General features: G+C 52.0%; 1 protein-coding gene across 1 annotated transcript in view; it reads right to left on the reverse strand.

Annotated features, from left to right (window-relative positions):
• MLLT1 (MLLT1 super elongation complex subunit) overlaps positions 1–23,347 on the reverse strand; it is a 77,646-nt gene that overhangs the window by 36,791 nt on the left and 17,508 nt on the right. Inside the window, exon 4 of the mRNA XM_004378614.1 lies at positions 12,921–13,003. Coding sequence (XP_004378671.1) covers positions 12,921–13,003 — 83 coding nt within the window. The remainder of the gene's footprint in view (positions 1–12,920; positions 13,004–23,347) is intronic.

The following is a 23,347-nucleotide window of genomic DNA, read 5'->3' on the forward strand; positions in this document are numbered from 1 at the left end:
CACACAGGGAAGGGGGGGTCCCCAAGGACTCTGGCTGGCAGGACAGCGTGAGGCATCAGCCTGCACCTCTCCCGTGTCTGCCTGGCCCCTGTGCTGGGAAGACCAGGAAGCCTCCAGCCGGGCCCTGCCCAGGCCAGGGGCGGTGCAGTCACTGCCACTGCTGGAAACTGAGACGCCTGTCAGTAAGGGGCCGTCTCTGGGGGTCAGGGGAGGACGAAGTTTTCTTTTTGTGCCTTCTGAACTCTGAACAAAATGGCATACGCCCACTGTGGAATACCATGTCGTTGTGGGTGTGGTCGAATCGATTCTGATTCATGGCAACCCCACGTGACAGAGCAGAACTGCCCCCATGGGGTCTTCTAGGCTACAGGAGCAGATCACCAGGTCTTTTCTCTCACGCAGCTGCTGGGTGGGTTCGAACCACCGATCTTTGGGTTAGCAGCTGAGCGCTTAACTGCTGCACCACCAGGGCTCCTCATGGAATACAAGCAGCCACTAAAAAGAACTCAGCAGAGAGAGCAAAGTGATCGGGAGGGCAGACTCCAGAGCCAACCAGGCAGGGCTCACGCCAGCTTCGCTCCTTCCTGGGAGACCTCGGGCCAGGTATTTAACCTGTGTGCGCCTTGGCATCCTCACCTGAAAAATGGAAATAACAGAACCCACCCCACATGCAAGGGCTCAGAAAATGCTCCCTATCATTACACACTGGCATGGAAGATCCCCAGATACACTGCAAAGAAAGCCAGTGGCAAAATGACAAGTGTCATACATTGCTTAAAAAAAAAAAACAAAAAAACTTTGATACATGAATGTAAAGCCCATAGAGAAAGAGTCCAGAAGACAGACACTTTAACTGTTAACGTTTTGAGAGGGAAAAAAAAAAAAAAAAAACAATGAGCAGAGTGAGCATTGTGCTTGTTTAAGAACTATGTCTATGGGATCAAATTGACAACAGCAACTCCAAAGGTTAGACAGAAAGCTTAGGCAGCAGTGAGTTCGTGTTCATGGGGGAGGAACAACTCAGCAGAGGAGGTGAGAATGGTTGCACAACTCAAAGAATGTAATCACTCACTGAACTGCACATGTAGGAGTGGCTAGATTGGTATGTTTTGCTGTGTGTATTCTCAACAGCAATTAAAAAAATGGGGGCAGAGAGATGGAAAGACTTCCAATTTGTACTCTGTACACTTCAGCATTACCTGCATTTTGCATCACCTATATAGATCCATGTATTGCTAAGCAATTAAAACAAGAAGCCAGAAAAGGAAACAGTACACTTTAAAGAGTTTTGCATGGAAACGGTCAAACACTTTTACACTTAAAGTTGGCTTCAATTATCGGGAATCCTAACCTCATGATTCCAAAAAATATTAGAGTGTCCTGCAATATAAATATTAGAGTGTCCTACAATATAACGTTAACACACGCGTAAGGTGGCAATTTACAAAAAGACACCGGGAGTCTAACGAATAAGGAGGACAGGAGTAGGCGTGCCGGGCACGTGTCAGTGAAAGCGTCGGCCACAGCCACAGCCAATGGCAAGGGGGTGCGAGGAGAACTGCGCTGGTCAGCTGCCCTCAACTCTGGGCCTCCGTCCCCGAAATGAAGCCGCCACCCCCCGTGTCCTAGGGGGGCTCTGAGATCACATGGGCAAAACACGGGGACGACCACTCCCACACCTGATGCTGTGGCTGTTGGAACCCACAGCTTCCAGGAGCTCCGGAGAGACAGGCAGGGCTGAGCTGATGCTACGAAGCTTCCCAGGTGACGGGCAGGTGAGCCCAAGGCCCCTCCTATTAAGTGGCCCCAAATGCTGGTCGCCCGGCCCATGCCTACTCCATGGCGGCCCTCCTCCATTTTGGGGAGCTACAGTGCAAACAGCTTAGTTACATGATTCTCATCTTCACAAAAAAACCCAAACCCTTTGCCATTGAGTTGATTCTGACTCACAGCGACCCCATATGTTACAGAACAGAACTGCTCCATAGGGGTTTCCTGACTGTAATCTTTATGGAGAGGAGCCCTGGTGGTACAACAGTTAAGCGCTTGGCTGCTAACTAAAAGGTTGGCAGTTCGAATCCACCCAGCGGCTCTAGGAGAGAAAAACCTGGTGAGCTGCTTCTGTAAAGATTACAGCCTTGGAAACCCTGTAGGGCAGTTCTACTCTGTCATATAGGGTCACTATGAGTCAGAATTGACTCAACAGCACCCAACAACAATCTTTACAGAACCAGAGCACCAGGTCTTTCTTCTGTGGCACCGCTGGGTGGGTTCAAACTGGCAACCTTTAGGTTAGCAGCTGATTCCAAATCGCTCACGCTCCACAAGGACTTCCCATCTTTACAGGACACGTGCAGCTCGGTCGGGAGAGAAGCTGGTGAGGACGGCGGTAGGCAGACTGGGAAGTGTGGGAAACTTGGGGACACTTTCCACTCCAGGCCGATGATTCCATTCTTCCCCCAGGAGCCAAGAAGGAGGCGCAAGGGGGGTGAGCCGAGGCCGGGCACTGTCCCTGGGGACCGGCTGCAGCTCAGGGGCGCCTCTTCACGTCCCCTCTCTCGAGGCAATTCCCTGCCCAGCTCGGGACACAGCCCTCTGGGAAATACAGATGCCCGGGTCCCCATCGAGGAAAGAGAACTGGAGCTGCACAGCGCCTAGTCATGCTGGCTTGTCACAACTCCACAGCCCCCTGACCTTTCTCTGTGTCTCCGCACACAATGCCCCTTCTGTCTGGCGCCCTGGGCAATCCTGGGGAAGGGCGCTCCCACTCAGCCGCAGTTAACCAGCCAATTGTCCCTGCTGCCAGCAGGCGGCTGGCCGGAGGGGCTACCCGCCTCCTGAACTCTGGGGTGCCCTGGAGAACCTGGGAGCCAGGGAGGGGCAGCGCAGAGCAGGCAGCTCCCACTCCATCGGGTCAGGGGGTGAAGACACGGTGTGCTTAGGGGTGAGTCTGGGTTCCCCACTCTCAGGGAGTCCCGGCTTAAACTGAGGGCAAGTGGGGAAGGCCTGAGGGGACCCGAGGGGAGGAGCAGGGTAAGGTGTCCTGTTTTGTTTTCTCGGTCACTGGGTGCCATTTCCACTCTAAACAGTGTGGGGAGGGGTTTGGAAAGGATCAGGGCTGGCAACAGTCTGTTGTCACTGGCCACATGCCTGTGCTGCTGCCCCCACAAAAGCCCAAGCCTGCCGGGACGTGTCCGAGAAGACGCCACTGACGGTTTAAGGCTCTAAAACTTGAACTGACTTCAAAACCAAAATCCTTTCTAAATAAAACCACCCAAACTCCCAGATAAAATGCACCAAAACGCCCTCTCTGTGGCTTCAGATGATGGTACATTTGACGATGTTGCTGTTGCTGTCAGTCAGCTCCAACTGAAGGTGCCCCCACGTGTGCCGAGCAGAACTGCTCCACAGGGTTCTCAAGGCTGTGACCTTTCAGAAGCAGACTGCCAGGCCTGTCTTCCGAGGTGCCTCTGGGTGGGTTTCAGCTATTAATCGAGCACTGAACCGTCTGTGCCACCCAGGGACTCCCGATGACAGTGCACGTGAGTAAAGCCTGGGAAATGACTGTAGGCTGGGGCTCAGGGGCCAGCGTTAGCTTCTCTGGGGGAGGGCTGGGGCTCAGGGGCCAGCGTTAGCTTGTCTCAGGGAGGGTGCAGGGTGTCTAAGATTAGCAGCAAAATAACCCAAGTCAGCTTTTCTCACATCTTAACGTTTCTGAAAATTGAAGTGTCTCTTAAAATCAGTGTGTCCATTTAATACGTAGAGTTTTCAGTAGCTGAGTTTTCAAAAGTAGATTGCCAAGTCTTTTTTCCAAGGTGCCTCCGGGTGTGTTCAAACTGCTAACGTTTTGGCTAGCAGCCGAGAGCAAACTGTTTGCGCCACCGCTCATTTCCCAGCTCTGTCTGTTGAGAGGGCCTAGATGCAGGGACACTCCAGAAGCAACGGGCACACTTAGCACCCAGGTCTTGGTTTTTAAATACCATTCCCCAGCAAAAAGAACCAAAACTCCCTGGAGATGTGGTGGATTCTGGGGCTGGGGCAGGGAAAATCTGAGATGAGCCTGGAACAATGGGACTTTATCAACAAAGCAGAAAGACAACCTACAGACTGGAAGATTTTCAAGAACCACATATTTGATAAGGGTCTAATATTCAAAATATATATAAAACTTCTACAACTTAACAACAGAAAGACAAACAACCCAATCAAAAAATGGGCAAAGGACTGGAACAGACAGTACACCAAAGAGAATATTCTAATGGCCAAAAAGCACGTGAAAAGATCCTCTATGTCATCAGCCATGCAGGAGGTGCAAATCTAAACCACAATGAAATACCACTGTCGTGAGCAGGGCTGAACAACAGAAAGAATGTAATCAATGTCACTGAACTCTACATGTAGAAATTGTTGAGAAGGTGTGTGTTTCCTTATATTTTCACCACAATAAATTTTTTTAAAAAACACAATGAGATACCACTTCGTACCTATTGACCAGTTGCCATGAAGTCAGCTCCTACTCATGGTGAGCCCAGGAGTGTCAGAGGAGAACTGTGCTCCATAGGGCTTTCAATGGCTGATTTTTTGGAAGGAGATTGCCAGGCCTTTCATCTGAAGTGCCTCTGGGTGGACTTGAACCTCCAACCTTTTGGTTAGCAGGTGAATACATTCACCGTTGGCACCCCCCAGGGACTCCTCCCACCTATTAAACAAAACAAAAAACAAACAAAAAAAAAGCCTGTTGCCGTGGAGTCGATTCCGACTCAATAGCGACCCTACAGGACACAGCAGAACTGCACCTATTGCAATGGCTAAAATCCAGAGAACGGCTACTCGTAAGTGCAGATGAGGATACAGAGCAACCAGGCCTCTCATTCCCTGGTGGTGGGGATGCCAAATGGTGCAGCCACTCTTGAAAACAGTGGGGTCCGACCACCTGACAGAAGCCATGTGACGCAGAGCCATGTGATCCTAGGGCTGAGGATCGGACAGGCTGGGTCTGTGCACAGGTCCCAGAACAAAAGGAAGCCGATTCCAAGCACGAGGGCAAGCACATGGTGAGACGAAGAGCATGTGGTGAGATGAGCACAGTGAATGGTCGGGTGCGAGTCAGCAGACATCGGGACAGGAGATGAGCAGGGGGAGGAGAGCTGGTCTGAGCTACTTTAGAAAATCCTTCTTGTCACCCTTGACTACTGCGCTCTTTTAAAGAATCATCGGTATCAAGACCAAATGGACAACAGCTATTCTAAAGCACAGATGAGAAGGTTGGGGGGCAGGAAGTTTAAGTCAATGGGAGTGAAACAACGAGAACAGAAATGACAAGAACAGTAACACAGTGTGAAGAATGCAACCAATGTCACTGACCATTACGTGGAGAAACCGTGGAATGGGAGTGGGTTTTGCTGCGTATGTTTTCACCAAAAATAAAATAAAATATATAGACATACGAAAAACAGAAAATCCTTGAGTGTCTCAAGGGTAAGCATGAGCCACGAAAGAGTTCTTCGAGCAGAGGGGAAACGAGATGACGCCTGCTTCCGAGCTTACTCTGCCTACAACGGGGAGAGGGTAAGGAGGGAAGCAAGGCTGGTGGAAGCCAGTCAGAGGGGCTGCGATGTTCTAGGCAGGTGACCTGCGCGGCCTGGATGAGGACATCGTTCCTGAAGACAGAAGAGATGCCAAGGAGAGAGGACTGACAAGCCCCAGGACTGGCTGGGGCACAAGCGGCCGGGAGGAGTTAGAGCGGCTGGAGGTTTCTGCCTCTGCCCAAGCGGACAGATGGTGGCTCCATCACGAAGGCAGGGAGTCCCAGCAGGTATGGCATGGGGGTCATTCATGCAGTTGTGAGTGCAGGGCTGAGCTTGCGGGGGCCCTGGACCACCCAAGTGGAGAGGTATTCAGGAGGCAGAGGGCCGGAGATGGGACTCAGAAGCCACCAACACTCGGAGCCAATTCACACCAGGAGCGCCAACGGCTGCCCAACGGCAGCATGGAGGAGAGCAGATGGCCGCCTAGGAGAGGTCAAAAACCCCAAGAGGCAGGGGTGCCCCAGCAGGTGGGTGTCCTGGTGGCAAAGGTGAAAGTGAGCGTGAAGGAAGGAAGGAAGGGGTGGGCAGCCGCATCCCACTCAGCCGGTCAAGGTAAGATTTGAAGAGTGCCTGCTGGCTGTAATACAACAGGGGCCACTGGCAGACTTGGGGCAGCCCTTCCGCTGCGTGGAGTGCAGGGCAGACCCACCTTGTTTTGGGCTCAGGAGCACGAGGGAGTGGGGAAAACAGGGCAGACAGCAAGGGCAGACAACTTTAGACAACAATGAAAGGTCATCTCTGGAAGGGGGAGATTATGGGGAATTCTCACTTTCTCTGGGAGTCCCTGGGTGGCGCAAATGGTGAATGCACTCGGCTACTAACCAAAAGGCTGGTGGTTTCACTCCACCCAGAGGTGCCTTGAAAGAAAGGCCTGGTGATCTACTTCTGAAAAATCAGCCACTGAAAATCCTGTGCAGCACAGTTCTACTCTGACACACCTGGGGTCGCCATGTGTCCGAGCTGACGTGACAGCAACTGGTTTTTCACTTTCTCTATATTATGTAATGCTTACGTTTTCTTTCTTTCTTTTTTTTTACAACGCAGACGATGCCCTCCTCAATTTTTTTTCCTTGAGGGAAGGAAGGATTTATCCCTGAAAGAGCATCCTGCCAAAGCGTCAAACAACGTGTGGCCTCGGTCAAGTTCTAGTGCCAAACACCATATAAAACCAGAGTCCTTCATTTTACAGACAATGCCACATTCAGGGTCAAGTGTACCAGCTAAATAAAACCCTCAGCTGAACTCAAGAGAAGCCAAACACCACCTTTCTTCGTCTCTCAAGCCTTGGCCTCCTGGGGGCCTTCGTGAGCCTCAGAGGTGCCTCTCTGGGCGGAGCTTGTTTCCCCAAGTTCCGTGGGAACAAGCCAGCCCCCCTCGACACTAACAGCGACACACGCGTAGGAAAGGTTTACCGTGCGCTCGGTCCTGGGACAAGTGCGCTACAATGTCTGTGAGTCTCCCAACAGCCCTGAGAAGGAGACCCCACTAGGAAGCCCACCTGACGGATGGAGAAACTGAGGCCGTCACTGGAATCTGGGCCCCACGCATCCACCTCCAGCCTGTGCTCGGCTGCTCTCTCTCCATGCAGACTAGATGCACACCGCGCCCTCTGCTTGTTGCTGCTGTTGCCGGCTGCCATCCAGTCGGCCCTGACACATGGCGACAGCATGGACGACAGAATGAAACGCGGCCCGGTCCTGAGCCACACCGTGGACGACGGAATGAAACGCGGCCCGGTCCTGAGCCATCCCCATGATCGGTTGCGGATCAGACTGCTGTGATCCACAGGGTTTTCACTGGCTGATTTTTGGAGGTAGATCTCCAGGCCTTTCTTCCTAGTCCATCTTAGCCTGGAAGTTCTGCTGAAGCCTGTTCAGCATCCTAGCAACACGCAAGCCTCCACTGACGGACGGGAGGAGGCTGCCATGAGGTGCACTGGCCGGGAATGGTAGAATTCTCACCTCCCATGCCCCCTTTGCTCCCTACCTCAGAAATCAACTTGCCTTACCTACAGCTGATGAGGGAGTCGGGCTAAAAACCCAACGTGACTCTCGTTTACATCAGGGCAGAAAATCCTCAGCAGACCGGTTAATTAAGCCCCTGTTTCAACCAGCACATTCATGTAAAAAGGTGGTTTTGCAATTAAACAATACTCATTTTTCTACAATTGCCTGATCCTTACGAAACTTCTAAAAGCATTTACACAGTATTTCTAGAACACAACCCATAAAAGAACACTGTCCCTGTCATCTGTCACGTTGTTGTGTGCCGCTGAGTCGATTCCGACTCCTAGTGACCCCATGTGACCAAGTAGAACTGCACCCACAGGGTTTTCTAGGCCGGAATCTTTACAGAAGCAGATCGCCAGGTCTTCCTCCCGTGGAACTACAGACCTTTTGGTTAGCAGCTGAGCACTTAACCGCTGCTGCACCACCAGGGCTCCTCTGTCCCTGTCATCTGGACGTGAGTAAAAACCAGAATTCACGAGTGCTGTCATTCCAGGCCATGCCTGGCTCGGGTATGAGCCATGGGCGTGTCTGCACACACACGACCACACACCGTGTTGGTTCAAATCCCAGCTCCAACAGTCACCTTGTGACCCTGACCGAGTGACTAAGTATCCAGGTGCTCCTTCGTCCATAAACTGGGGAGGTGACCTTCCTGTGGCGTTTGTTTTAAGAATAAATCAGGACCCACTGAGCACAGTGCCGGGCGCCTAGCACACACACCACAGTGGACCACAGAACATTCCGTGCTGGGGCGCACCTCCCGGGTTCTCTCGGTGCAGGGCCCTCTGCAGCTCTGGGGGCAAATCGACCACCAGGAGTAGCGGATTCCCAGTGAACAGAGACGCAGTGAACAGGGACAACACTAAGATCCTGAAAACAGGCTCACAGCCAGATGGTCCCCGAGGGAGCAGACGGACAAGTACACCCCAGGAATGTGACTCTTTTCCTCTAAAACAGAAAACCTGGCTACCCGCCAACAGGGTTCAAATGAAAACACACGCTGGAATTCCAAAAACCGGACACACTTAAAAAGGGAGAGATGTACTGTACGGAAGTCATACCTCAAGGAGCCCAGGCAGTGCAGCAGTAACTGAAAGGTCAGCAACTAGAATCCACCCAGCGGCTCTGCGGGAGAAAGACCTGGCAATTTGCTCCCATAAAGACAACAGCCTAAAAAACCCTATGGGGTGGTTCTACTCCGTCACCTGGGGTCGCTATGAGTCAGGATTGACTGGACAGTGCCCGACAACAAGGGGCAGGACGTAGTGGGTGAACCTCGGGGAACTCGGGGCAGGAACGGGCCTGAAGTCCGAACTCAGGGGAGGGCTGCGAGGAACAGCAGACGGGGTGGTTTGATATGACGGCTTCTGCCGCAGCAGGCCAGGTGGCACCTACTGGGTGGTCTCCATTGCATAACACCAGGGGTTTGCCTGCCTGTGACCAGCCTGAGGGTTCCCCACACTGAACAAGGGCGAGAACTAGGAGTGAACCAGCAGCACCAACGTGCTCTGCCCCATCCTGCCTCTAAACCTGTGTCCAGCCAGGGGGAGGGGGCAGCTGCCGTAAAGTCAGCCCGTGACTCATGGCAACCCCATGCACTACAAAACAAAACACTGCCCGGTCCTGTGCCATCCCCACAATCGGCTGCAGATCAGACCGTTGTGATCTACAGGATTTCCATGGGCTGATTTTCCAAAGTTGATCGCCAGGCCTTTCTTCCTAGTATACCCTAGTCTGGAAGCTCTGCTGAAGCCTGTTCAGCATCATAGCAACATGTAAGCTTCCTCCGACAGCTGGGTAGTGGCTATACATAGGTGCGCTGACTGGGAATTGAACCTAGGTCTCCCGCATGGAAGACAAGAATTCCACCACGGAGCCACCAGCCCTGAGGAGGCCCCGAACTCCACGTGCTTGCTATGCGAGCAGACGGACGGGCCTGTTTCCAAGGCGCTGCTTTCCCTCCACAGGCTCCTGGCAGCCTCTGACGGGTGGTCGGAACAAGATGTCTACAAACACGATGACAGCTCACCCCCGGGTACCCCCTGGAACGTGACCTCACACGGCCCAAACAATAAAATGAAACCAAGGGTGGCAGAGAAGCGGCCCCTTCCCACTGACCAGGGCTCTCACCCTGGCGGGCGTCTGGCTTCAGGCATGACCCATCCCACAGGCCTGGCGGGCCCCTGGCTGAGGGCAGTTGCCTGCATGGGACAGAAAGGAGCGGGCGCTCAGGCTGGGGCTCCAGCAGCGGGCTTGGCAGGCCAGTTGCTGGCGGTGGGACAGTGAAGCCTGGGTGGCCACTGCCTCTCTGGCCCCAAACACCCAGTACCACCCTATCCTCCAGAGTCCCGGGTGTTCTGCCTGGACACAAAGACACTGGGCAGTGTCCTGCCATCCAGCTTGCAGGGCCTGGGGACAGCAGATAGCATGCATGGGATGTGGAGGCCACCCCCCAACCAGAGCCCAGCTGAAGCAGGAGCCTCCATCTCGCAGAGAAGAGACTGAGCCCAGTCTCGCCAGCCCTCTGAGACCAGCGAGGATCCCTTAAGTCAGGACAAGGGCCCTGGACTCCAAGCCAGCCTTCCTGGTACTGTCCCACCCCTCGGGTTAGCTAAGGCCTCAGGGCAGACGCCGGGAGAGGGGCCTCAGGGCAGACGCGGGGGGGGGCCCCTCCAGGCAGACGCGGTCGGGAGGGGCCTTCGGGGAGATGCTGGGGATGGGGGGTTGGCAGTGCCCACTGGGCTGCAGACTTGGCTTCCAGGCAGCTCCCAGGAGAGGAAGGCCTCGGGGAGCAAAGCCTCCCTGGCCCATGGAACCCCAACTGTCCTGCACCTCGGGGGGGCTGCCCTGGGGTCTCTGGCCACCACAGAACACCTGCCTGCACTGGAGGCAGAGGGCTTTGCGCAGAATAGCACACCCAGCAATCCCACGAGGGGGCTGCTGTTATTACTCCCTCCCCACAGACCTACCACGGGACTCGGAGAGGCGGGACGCAGACCCACCACGGGACTTGGAGAGGTGGGATGCAGACCCACCACGGGACTCGCCCCACCAGAGATGAGACCGGATGACTCCGTGCCAGCCTACCTGCCCCCAAGCCTGCGTTCCCAGCCGTCAAGAGACCCCCAGCCTTGCCACCCCTGGCCAGGACACTGCCCCCTGCTTGCTCTGGGCACCAGCCACACAGGGGCAGCACAGGAAGGGCTGCTCCCCGCATCTCCCCCCGCCCTGCAGCAGAGACACAGGGTCTAGGAGACATGCTTGGCTCTCTCCTCAGCAGGGGACGGTCACCCAACCATTTTGGCCCCAACTCCACAACAGCCTCACAGTACAGTCTCCTGTGATAGGGAGCCCCAGAGACCAGCACCCAAGATCCTACTGCACCGGGGCCCCCAGAGACCCAGCACCTAAGATCCTGCTATGCCAGGGTCCCCGGAGACCCAGCACCCAAGATCCTGCTGCACTGTGGCCCCCGGAGACCCAGCACCCGAGTTCCTGCTTTGCCAGAGACCCAGCACCCAAGATCTCGCTGCGCTGGAGCCCCCGGAGCCCCAGCACCCAAGATCCCGCTGCACCACGGTCACAGAAACGCCGCTTGGTGCCCTGTGGGCCTCGCACCTGAGCACCGTTCCCAGAGGTCATTAGCAGCTTACGAAACAAGGTGACTCCTGCCACGTGTCTCCAGCATGGCCAGCTCTAAACAAGGAACTCATTAACTGAGTGCGGACCACTCCCAGGCCCCCCGTGGGGCTTGCTTCCTGAAAGTCGGCCAGAGCTGCCAGGCCAGGCAGGCAGCGCACAGGGAACAGTGTCCATCAGGGCCAGGCTGCTTCGGAGCCAAAATGTCAGCACTGGCCCCGAGGGTGCCTGCGAGGAGGAGCAGAGGCCAGCTTCTGGAGTGGGGTGGGGGCACAGTTTGTTTTCAATTATTGGGATTAAAGCAAAAATTATAAATGCTCATTGTAAATGTTTAGAAAATACAGATAGAGGAAAAGAAGATAAAAATCCCTGTAATCCTTCCACCCAAATCACCTGTGGTAACATTTTTGCTGCACTTCATTCCTCTTTCTACAATAATACCAAAGTTACCAAACATGTTGCCGTCGAGTTGAGTCCAACTCATAGCGACCCTACAGGACAGAGCAGTACTGTAATCTTTCTCCCACCGAGCAGTTTGTGGATTTGAACCACTGACCTTTGGGTTGGCAGCCAAGCGCTTAACCACTGTACCACCAGGGGTCCTTCTATAAATAATAAAAACAGACCAAACCCGTTGCCGTCAAGTTGATTCCGACTCATAGCAACCCTAAAGGACAGAGTAGAACTGCCCCACAGGGTTTCCAAGGAGTAGCTGGTGGATTCAAACTGCTGACCTTTTGGTTAGCAGCCAAGCTCTTTAACCACTCCGCCACCGGGGCTCCTCTATAAATCACGACAGACAGATGTTATTGTTATTGTCAGTTGTGGTGGAGTCGATTCCAACTCATGGCAACTCCACGTGTGCAGAGGAGAATTGCTCCACAGGCTTTTCAAGGCCGTGACCTATCGGAAGCAGATTGCCAGGCCTGTCTTCCAAGGTACCTCTAGGTTAAACCGTCAGCCTCTCAGCTAGTAGCCAAGCACTTAACCGTTTGCAGCACCCAGGGACTCCTAAAGACAAATGACTTGCTGTTTCTCATTCAGCATTATAAGCTTTTCTCCCAGGTCATCAAATATTCCGTTTGGAAGAGGCACCACACATTTACCTACAATCCCCCACTGCAGGACAATGAAACTTCACCGCCCCGTGTGACGCCATGACTGGGCCTCAGGGACAGTCCACAGACCAGCCCTGTCATGGCACGCACTGCCCCCTCGGGGACCACGTGCATCCTTCAAAGCTCTGTGTCTGTTAGCGGCAGTCAAATCAATTCTGACTCTTAGCAACTCCATGTGACAGACTAGAACCGCCCCACAGGGTTCTCTAGGCAGCCATCTTTACAAAAGCAGACCGCCAGGCCTTTCTCCTGTGGAGCTGCTGGGTGGGTTCCAACACCAACCTTTCGGTTGGTAGCCAAACGCTTAACTGTTGTGCCACCAGGACTCCTCAAGAAAAGCCAGATCCATCTGCACTCCCACCTCCTGCTGCCAGAGCGCCCCTCCCGCCGCGAGAGGAAAGCCACCAGCCCGTGTGCCGTGGCTCTGGCTCTGCCGAATTTGCTCACTAGTGCTCAGAGCGCGTCTCCCCTCCCTCATGGGCCAGGCTCAGCTCCTCGTGTGAAAGGTGCCTGCCCCCATGTGTCTCCACCGGGGCGAGTGTCCTCGCTGCCACTGAGGGTCCTACCTTGTTTTTGAAGTACACCTCGATGGGCATGATGAAGCCAGCGTAACCCGACTCCTCCACTTTGTAGGGGGGCTCCTTGCACACTAAAAAGAAAGGGAAAACGCATCCATCAGCTTCCTGCCCTATCACAGGCTGGGTCAGGCTCGCAGTCACCTCCCTGCTGCAGCCGCTGGCCTCTCAGGAGGCTGTGCTCTCCCCAGGGCACGGAATGCCACACAGAAGGGCGCACAGAGAAGAGGAGGAGCAGAGAGCCGCAGAAGTGGGACGCGGAGGAGGAGAGCGGGAGGGCACCGGCCAATGTCGCTTGGGTATCTGCTCCTGCGGCCCAGGAGGACGCAAAGGCCAGAGAAGCAGAGACGGCCATGGGCTGCAGAGTGCAGCTGATCCGGGTCACCAAGGGTGACTTGAGTGATGGCGAGAGCCGGGAGGGCCTGTCTCCAGGGCAGTACGCACCACCAAGGCACCTGAACCCAGCCACCCCCCGAACCCAGGACTCAGACATTGCGCAACGGAGGAGGCTGGCTCCGCTGGCTTTCTCCTCTGGGTTCTACCTCAGGGCCTGACAGCAACAGTCACCTTGGTAACCCCAGACACTCAAAACACTCAAAAATGAAAGATGAAATTTAAAAAAAACCAGCAAAGTACAAGTAAGATAATCTCCATAATCTTATCCTCCGGAATAAACTGCCAATGTTTTGAAGTGCGTGCTTTCATTATGCAAGTGATATGAAAATACCGTTTTCCCCTTTTAAGAAAATAATCAGAATACTCACGACCGAGCCATCCATCCCCACCCCCCACCCCAGCCAGCCACCCCTCCGTCCCCGAGAAAACCACTACAGGAGACAGGGAAGACTCTCTTCACTTTGTGAAACCTTCACAAACCTGGATTTGTACCCAGTAGGGTAATTCATAACTGGGCCAGGAATTGTTGGAAAATGGTTTATCAAATGTGATGAACATAATTTTTTTTTTAAACTAAAATACCGCAAGATCTTTCTTAAAAAAAAAAAAAAAAATTTTTTTTTGGCTCTCAGAGCTCCAGCTCATAAACCAAAACCAGATCAGATGCGATCGAGTCAATCCCGACTCATGGCCCCCCAGTGTGTGTCAGAGAACAACTGTGCACCACAGGGTCTTCAGTGGCTGATTTTTAAAAAGCAGATTGCCAGGCCTTTCTTCCCAGATGCCTCTGGGTAGACTTGAACCACCGACCTTTCAGTTAGCAACTGAGCACTTAACCATCTGCATCACCCAGGGGCTCCATCGATCTCATACACCCGTCCAAACAAAACAGTAAGCGGGGTAAGCTCAGAGTGGCCTTACAAGGGCAGGGGTGGCGGGTCAGCCTCGCCCAGGACCCAGGGTGCACACCAAGGAAGAGGAGCAGGGAAGGGGCCAGGAGCTCTGGTGTCCGATGTCGCCAGGACAGAGGGAGGAGGGAGGTACGAGCCGCCTTGGCCCCATGTGCCTTTCCTGACACTCCCTCCGGCCTCTGCTGAAACCCCACCTTCCCTCCAAGTCCCCTGGAGCCCCGCTGCCATCTCTCTCTGCGTCTAAACACACCCCTCCCCAATCTCTGCATGAGGCCCAGTCTCTCCACCCCACACTGGAAGCTTCTGGACGGCAGGACCCTGCACGCAACCAGACCCACTGTGGCACAGCGCCCAGAGCCAGCACTCTGAGCACATCACCTGACACCCGGGTCTGTACAAATTGTTTTTGCTGCTGGACGCCACTGAGTCGATTCCGACTCATGGCAACCCCATGTGACAGAGTAGAACTGCCCCATAGGGTTCTCTAGGCCGTCGTCTTTACGGGAGCAGATCGCCAGGTCTTTCTCCCACAGAGTCACTGGGTGAGTCTGAACCCCCAACCTTTCGGTGAGCAGCCGAGCGCTTAACCGTTGCACCACCAGGGCTCTATCTTTCCAAATACATGTCACGGCTTATCTTGCCGTCCCGACCAGACGACAGACCCCGTCAGGGAAGGGCCCCTGCCCTGGCTTGCTCACTCTGTCCCCAAAGGCCTGTCACACGACTGACAATGTCTGTCCTCGTGGAGACGGCGAGGAGGGACGATGCTCTGCTGACGTACGAGCAGGGGCTTGGGGCCCAGCATGCACACCAAGCGCACAGACACCTCTGCCTGCTGTCCCGCCGGCGCCCACAGAAACCCAGCAAAGCAAATACGACCAGGGATAAAGCCGTTACAGTGAACAGGGGAGGGAGGGGAGAGGAGCACCCCCAAGTTCCTGCCAGGCAGAATGTGGAGGAGGGGGTGCTGGCCAAGAAACAGGAAGTGCCGCTGCAGCCCACACCCCACCAGGGGGCGCTGCAGAGCAGGTGAGAGCCCACGGGGGCCAGAACGCAGCAAGGCCTGGAGCAGAGTCCTCGGGCTCAGAAAGATGGGGACCGACTGCTGACGGTGGGTCACTGCTGCTGTCAGCAGCCGTGGAGTCGACTCCTGGCGACCTCAAGTGTGTCAGAGTAGAACTCTGCCCCACAGGGTTTTCAAGACGGTGACCTTTCGGGAGGAGATCGCCAAGCCCGTCTTCCTGCCAACCTTTCGGCTAGTAGACAAGAGCCCGGCTGTTTGCACTGCCCAGGGACCCCTCTAAAGGTGGGCACAGGGTTTCTTTTTGGGGTGATAAAAATATCCCGGAATTAGACAGTGGTGATGGTCACACAACTTTGTGAATGTACTAAAAACACTGAAGTGCCCTCGTTCAAAGGGGGAATTTGATGTGAATTATATCCAGTGGTTCCAGTTGTCCCTGAGTATCCACGGGGGACTAGTTCTAGGACTCCCCACGGATACCAAAATTTGCAGTTGCTCAAATCCCTCATATTAAATGGCATAACCCATTAATCTGCTGCCGTGGAGTCAATTCCAACTCATAACGACCCTACAGGACAGAGCAGAACTACCCTATACGGTGGTTTCCAAGGAGCACCTGGTGGATTTGAACTGCCAACCTTTTGGTTAGCAGCCGTAGCTCTTAGCCACCGGGGTTCCCATAAAACAGCGTAGTATTTTTTTGTTTTGTTTTTACATAGCACAGGCATGAACAGGATTTCACTCTGAAGCGGAACAGTGATGGTCAGGCCAGGTTAGGTGGACGCATGAGGCACTTGATCAAAGCAGGCACTTTTAGGGGCAGCCGCATCCTGGCCTCCTGCCGCAGGCCACCCCCCGGGCCAGGGGTCCTCAGGTGGAGGTCCTCGGTGACTCTGGGTGCATGCACACACACGATGCAAAGAGTGCTAGGTCCTGGGCCTGCCAGCTCTGTGCTCTCCTTCTGGACCCAGGACCTCTGCCACAAACAAGCTCCGCCAGCTCCTTGGTCAGGCCTAAGTCTGCAACCCCATTGCTAGTGTCCTCACTTAGCCACACTGTGTCGGGTGCGGCTGCCTCTGTCCCCCAGCACACACAGTCCTGGGGCCAGAGCCTGTCTTGCCTTGTGCTGCCCTCCGCACTGCCCCAGGCGCTTGAGCTCTTTTCCTTTTTCCGAGTATTTTCGATCCACGGTTGGTTGAAGCCACGAATGCGGAACTCGTGGATACAGAGGGCTGAGTCTATTTAATAATAATAATAATAACAAAGCCAAACCACAAGGCTGTACCTGGAAGAGCAGCCCTGGGGACAGCTCCGCCACCCCACCCGCCCCAGCACGGGCGGCTAACGTCTCCCTCTGGGTCACAATCCAGACGGTTCCATGCTGTGAGAGAAGAGCTGAAGCTTTCAGTGTGAAAACTGGTCCCCAGGGTCAAACCAACCAACAAACCCACTGCCATCGGGTCAATTCCAACTCATGGCGACCCCGTGTGTTAGAGCAGGACTGAGCTCTATAGGGTTTCCTTGGCTGTAATCTTTACGAAAGCAGATCACCAGGCCTTTTCTCCAGAGCCTCTGGGTGGGTTTGAACTGCCAACCTTTAGGTTAGTAGTTGAACAAAAACCTCTTGTGCCACCCAGGCCCCCCCCCCAAGAAGCTTTCCTCATTGAGGAATTTGGGGGATCCAACTTCCTAAACAGAACTTGCCGGTCAACAAAATTTGCCCCATTCCAACAGAGCATTCATTAAGAACTCCCATCTGGAGGAAAGATCCCCTAGAAACAAATAATTTGGAGACCACAAGAGAACTTGGGTGGGGTGGGGACTCCAGAACAGCCTTGGATTTAGGAGAGATACCCATCAAAAAAAGCAAGATACTTTAAAAAAGAAAACTAGAGAATGTGTGGCTAATTGCCTGCATGAACAACTGCCTCCTTTGTCATGAAACCAAAGTACTGGATGGTGTCAGCTACCAACCTGGAACATTTTGATCAGGTTTTAAAAATGAATCCTGATCAAAAGGGAGGAAGATGCAGAACACAACTGCAAATTCTCATGGAATCCAGACTTTCTGGAGCCACTGAGGCTGGATGAACCCCTGAAGCTACTGCCCTGAGATAATCTTTAAACCTTATACCAAAAATATCTCCCAAAGTCTTCTTTAAACCAAACAATAATTTAGCTGGATTAGTAAAGAATGTCTGCCTTGAACACTGTGTTCTTTTAAGATCTATCTATATGGTATCAAATTGACAACAGCAACTTGAAAGGTTAGATAGGAATCTTAAGGGGCAGTGAGTTTATTTTAATGGGGGAGGAACAATTCGGAAAAGGAGGGTGAGAATGGCCGCACAACTCGAAGAATGTTATCAATGTCACTGAATTATACGTGTAAATCATTGAACTGGTATAAGTTCTGTTGTGTATATTTTCAACAACAAAAAAATAAATTATTAAAGATGAAGAAAAATTAGAGAATAAGAGCTCTTAAATATTACAAATATAGTACTTAATTTTTTTTTAATTCCATAGACTAGAAAATAAAGTAGAGGAAATTCCCCAGCATATGCAGGGAAAAGACACGTATTTTTTAAAAAGTGAGCCACAAAGAATCAATTCAGCCAAGTAAATGAACACTAACAGCAGCTCGCGTACTGTGTGCCCAGCCCTGTTCTCAGCAATTTACACATATTAACTCACTGAATCTGTACAACAATCTTAGATGAACATCTTACAGATGAAAAGATTTAGGCATAGAGAAGTCAAGACCATCCCAGAAAGAGAAAGTAAATACCTAGATGGAAGGAAATGGTAAAAAAGAAAAAAAAAATAGAAAAAAAATTTCCAGAGCTAAAATGAAGGACATCAAATAATCCAAGAAGCTGTACTATATGAAAAAGAACGGGGCATCAGGATTGGAGGAGGGCTCATTAACAACCTTCGTTATGTGGATGACACAACCTTGCTTGCTAAAGTGAAGAGGACTTGCAGTACTTCCTGATGAAGATCAAAGTCTACAGCCCTCAGTATGGATTACGCCTCAACATAAAGAAAACAAAAATCCTCACAACTGGACCAATAAGCAACATCATGACAATGGGAGAAAGACTGAAGTCAAAGATTTCATTTTACTTGGACCCACAATCAACATCCATAGAAGCAGCAGTCAAGAAATCAAAGGACGCATTGCATTGGGAAAATCTGCTGCAAAAGACCTCTTTAAAGTGTTAAAAAGTAAAGATGTCACTTTGAAGACTAAGGTGCGCCTGACCCAAGCCATGGTATTTTCAGTCACCTCACATGCATGTGAAAGCTGGACAATGAATAAGGAAGACCAAAAAAAAATTGATGCCTTTGAATTATGGTGTTGGGAAGAATACTGAATATACCAGGGACTGCCAGAAGAAAGAACAAATCTGTCTTGGAAGAAGTATGGCCAGGACGCTCCTTAGACGCAAGGATGGTGAGACTTTGTCTCATATACTTTGGACATGTTATCAGGAGGGATCAGTCCCTGGAGAAGGACATCATGCCTGGTAAAGTAAAGGGTCAGTGAAAGAGAGGAAGACCCTCAATGAGATGTCTTGACACAGTGTCTGAGACAGTGGGCTCAAGCATAAGGATTGTGAGGATGGTGCGGAACCAGGCAGTGTTTCGTTCTGTTGTACGTGGGGTCGCTTGCTAGGAGTCAGAACTGACTCGACGGCACCTAACAACAACAACAACAAATGTCCAATGCAATGAACAAAAAAAAGACCCCAAAAAACAATGTCATAAAAAACATCCTAAACGCTTCTAAAGGAAAAATCAGCTCATCTGCAATAGAATGAGAACCCAACAGCACCAGACTTTTCAGCAGACGATGACACAATACTTTCAAAGCCCTAGGTGAGAGGAATTCTCAAACTAGAATATAATATCACCCAAGTGTGAGAGCAGAATAATGGGATTTTCCAACAGGTGAGATTCCAAGTTTATTTCCTACACACTTTTCTTAGGAAATGTCTTAAGTAATTAATTTCTTGAGGAATTACCCAAGTAAAACAAGAAAATAACCCAAAACACAGGGCAATAAATAAATCCCCCCAGAAGGATAGTAACAGAAAGTCCAGGATGGTGGCTAAGGGCTGCCTCGAGGAGCCAGTCCAAGGGAAGGAAGGAAATAAGGAAACAGAAGCAGAATGAAATGTCCAGGAAAAAAAATGACCTCCAGAGAATAAACGCAGTATCTGACAGTATGGGAAGAAGCGAAGGTCTGATGAAGACGTAAATGGAGGGGGAGAAAAGGCAGAAGCAAAAGGGTATTCGGAAGTTACAGCCCAAACATGAAGGAAACTAAAACAGGGCCGCATTTTAACCGGGACTGGGAAGTGAGAACCTGCCTGATCTTGACCCCAGAGCATCTCCTCGGAGTGGCCCAGGGTTGTGACTGGCTAGACTGTGAAAGAAAGTCTGGTGTCCCAACCTTCCTGACAGCGCACGTTCTTGTTAGCTGCCACCGAGTCAGCCCTGACTCATGGCGAGCCCACACACAACACAACGAAACGCTGTCGGTCCTGCGCCATCCCCATGATCGGTTGCAGACGGGACCACTGCAATCCATAGGGTTTTCACTGGCTGATTTTTGCAGGCAGATCTCCAGGCCTTTCTTCCTAGTCCATCTTAGTCTGGAAGGTCCGCTGAAACCTGTTCAGTATCCTAGCAACAAGCAAGCCTCCCCTGACAGACGGTTGGTGGCAATGCAGGAGGTTCATGGCTGGGAATGGAACCTGGATCTCCCACATGGGAGGTGAGAATTCCGCCACTGAAGCAGCACAGTGGTGGTGAACACTCGGAGTCAAGAAAGTCAATGCAGTCTATGTTGTTTACCGGTTCCCAGCATTCAACCCGCGATCGGGGAATGGAAGTCTCAGCTCTAGGTCAACAACATAACCAAGTCAAGTGCAGCTCTCCAGGAGGGGCATCGAAGTTTCAAGGAAAGGTAGGGACACTCATATCCTCATCTTCCCACATGGAGACACCGACAGAGCTGGCAGGGTAAAAGAATCCATACAGCCATTCAACAAATATTTAGTAAGTACCCTACTGTATCCCTGGAGCCCTGGTGGTGCACTGGTTGAGTGTTGGGCTGCTAACCAAGATGTCGGTCATTCAAATCTACCAGCTGCTCCTTGGAAACCCTATGGGGCAGTTCTACCCTGTCCTCTAGGGTTGCTGTGAGTCGGAATTAACTCGACAGCAATGGGTATAGGTTTGGTATCCTTGGAGCCCTGGTGGCACAGTGGTTAAGCATTTGGCTGCTAACCAAAAAGTCAGCAGTTAGGATCCACCAGCTGCTCCTTGGAAACCCTAAGGGGCGGTTCTACTCTGTCACACGGGGTCACTATGGGTCAAAATAGACTCCACAGCATGTAACAATAACTGTATCCTTACCTGGGCATGGGGGTGTGTGTGTGTGTGTGTGTGTGTGTGTGTAAGGTTAGATGGGATAAAAAGCAAGACAGAGACAGGTTAAGATGGTGCTAAGGAGAAAAATGAAGTGGCCAGGGGCTAAGGAGCATGTGGGTGTGCTCAGAGAAGAAAGTGCACTTGAGATCAGCATCTGATGGCTGGAGGAGGACACCCTACAGAGACGACATGTGACTGCCATGGAGGACCCCAGGTCCCAGGACAAACAGGCGTCACAGTGCTACCGTCACACAAGCACCACAAGTAGGTGACTCCAAAGAACAGAAATATATCGTTTTGCAGCTCTGGAGGTGCAAATCCCCAACCCGGGACTCAGCGGGTCAATTCCTTCCTTGCTTGTGGCCCCGGGCGTTCCTTGGCGATTCTCAGGTCATCTGTCTTCCCCAGTTTGTATGGAGCTCTGTGCTTGACGGGCTCTGCTTATAACTCAGAAGAGATGAGATTTAGAACCCGTCTTCCCCTGGGTGTGATCGAAATAACCTAACAAAGAGGATCCTGTCTCCAAACTGGATCGCACCCACAGGTATGTTGCTGCTGTTCGGTGATTTTCGACTCACAGCGACCCCATGTGACAGAGTAACTGCCCCACAGGGTTTTCTAGGCTGTAATCTTTATGGAAGCAGATCGCCAGGTCTTTCTCCCTTGGGGCCGCTGGGTGGGTTCAAACCACAGATATAGGGGTTAGGATTTCAACACAAACTGCAAGGGGAGGTGTCTTAGGCTGGGTTCTCTAGAGAAGCAAAACCAGTAACGCGTATAAGTATATATATAGAGACAGATTTATATCAGGGAAACAGCTCGCGCGATTGTAGAGGCCAGAACGTCCCAAGTCCATGGATCAGGGTAGACGCCTGACCCAATTCATGCAGCCACAGAAGCTGGTGAGCCCAAGATAGGCAGGTCGGAGAGCAGGGCTCCCATTCATAGGCTGTGAAGGCTGACGAATTCCAAGATCAGCAGGCAAGACCACAAGGTTTCTCCTGATTCACGTAGCTGCAGGGGCTGCCGAACCGAAGCTCGGCAGGTCAGAGAGCAGGGCTCTGCTCACAGGTGGTAAAGATCGATGAATCCCAAGTTTGGCTGATAAGCTGACAGCTCAAGTCCCAAGAACCGGAGATGCGACGACAGGAGGCAGCCACAGGATCCAGAGAGAGCAGCCAGAACATCTGCTTATATTCAGATGCAGGCCACACCCTCAAGGAGACTCCCTTTCATCTGACTGGCTACTCACAGTATATTCAATCATGGGAGTGATCACATTAAAACACTGAGAATCATGGCCCAGCCAAGCTGACACACAATCTTAACCATCACAGGACAGTACACAGTTTAATCCCTAACAACCTCATTACATAAAATTACAACAACTAGCAATGCAAAAATGAATCAACTAAAATATTTAGAGGAGAAGATGGGAATTAAGGAGCAGTTGATGGTAAAACCTTCTCTTTTATACTGGTATACTGATGTTAAAGAAGCAGAGCAGAATGCAAAGTGGTTACGAAGATTGCCCCTGGGGAGTGCGCCTGGTGACAAGATCAAAAAACAGCAGCTTCTCATCACACACATTACTATTCCATTTGATTTGTTATAAAAAACCAAAACACACTGCCATCAAGTCGATTCCAACTCATAGTGGTCCTATACGACAGAGCAGAACTCTCCCATAGGGTTTCCTAGGCTGTAACCTTTACAGGAGCAGACTGCCACACCTTTCTCCTGCTGAGCTGCTGGTGAGTTCTAACCGCTGACCTTTCAGTCAGCAGCCGAGTGCGTAACCACTGGACCACCAGGGCTCCTCCTGATTTGTTATAACAGACCTATATTTGATAAAGGAGTCCCTGGGTGGTACAAACAGTGAACATGCTTGGCTGATAACAAAAAGGTTGCAGGTTCAAGTCCACCCAGAGGCATCTCGGAAGAAAGGCCTGGTGATCTATTTCCAAAAAATCAGCTATCGAAAACCCTACAGAGCACAACTCTACTCTGACACACCTGGGGTCTCCATAAGTGAAAAAATACTGTTTAAACACCTAAAGCATAATTTCAGAGTCTGGAATTCGGTAAGAAATCGACTCAGTCTTTAAGGCCGGATTCGTTTCTCACTGACTACTGGCTAGATGGCACCCAGCAGAGCTGTTTTACTCAATAAGTGGCCAAGGAACAGGGAATTTACCACTCGGTCCACCTGACGCAGCTGCTGTCTGTGAGCACTCCAGCTTCCAAATGAAACGCTGCCACAAACTGACACTCCAGGAGAGCCAGCCTCACTCCTCACCCCATCTGTCAGTCGTCATGCTCGGAGCTTGGGCTGCGTCTATGCAGCCTCGAGCTGCTCTGGACCTCAGCCTCCTCGTCTGCTCACAGAGATGCTAAGAGGACCCATGTCACAGGGACATACGTGCAGCAAAAGGCACACAGCACAGGGTCGATGGACACAGACACTGCTGATACCGTCTCTGGTAGCTGCTCTGTGACTGACATGCTGGGGAGCATCTCTTCTGGTAGCTGCTCTGTGACTGACGGTGGGGAGCACTCCTCTGGTAGCTGCTCTGTGACTGACATGCTGGGGAGCACTCCTCTGGTAGCTGCTCTGTGACTGACATGCTGGGGAGCACTCC

The sequence above is a fragment of the Trichechus manatus genome, unplaced genomic scaffold (assembly GCF_000243295.1).
Source record: "Trichechus manatus latirostris isolate Lorelei unplaced genomic scaffold, TriManLat1.0 scaffold00057, whole genome shotgun sequence".
Classification (NCBI taxonomy): Eukaryota; Metazoa; Chordata; class Mammalia; order Sirenia; family Trichechidae; genus Trichechus; species Trichechus manatus.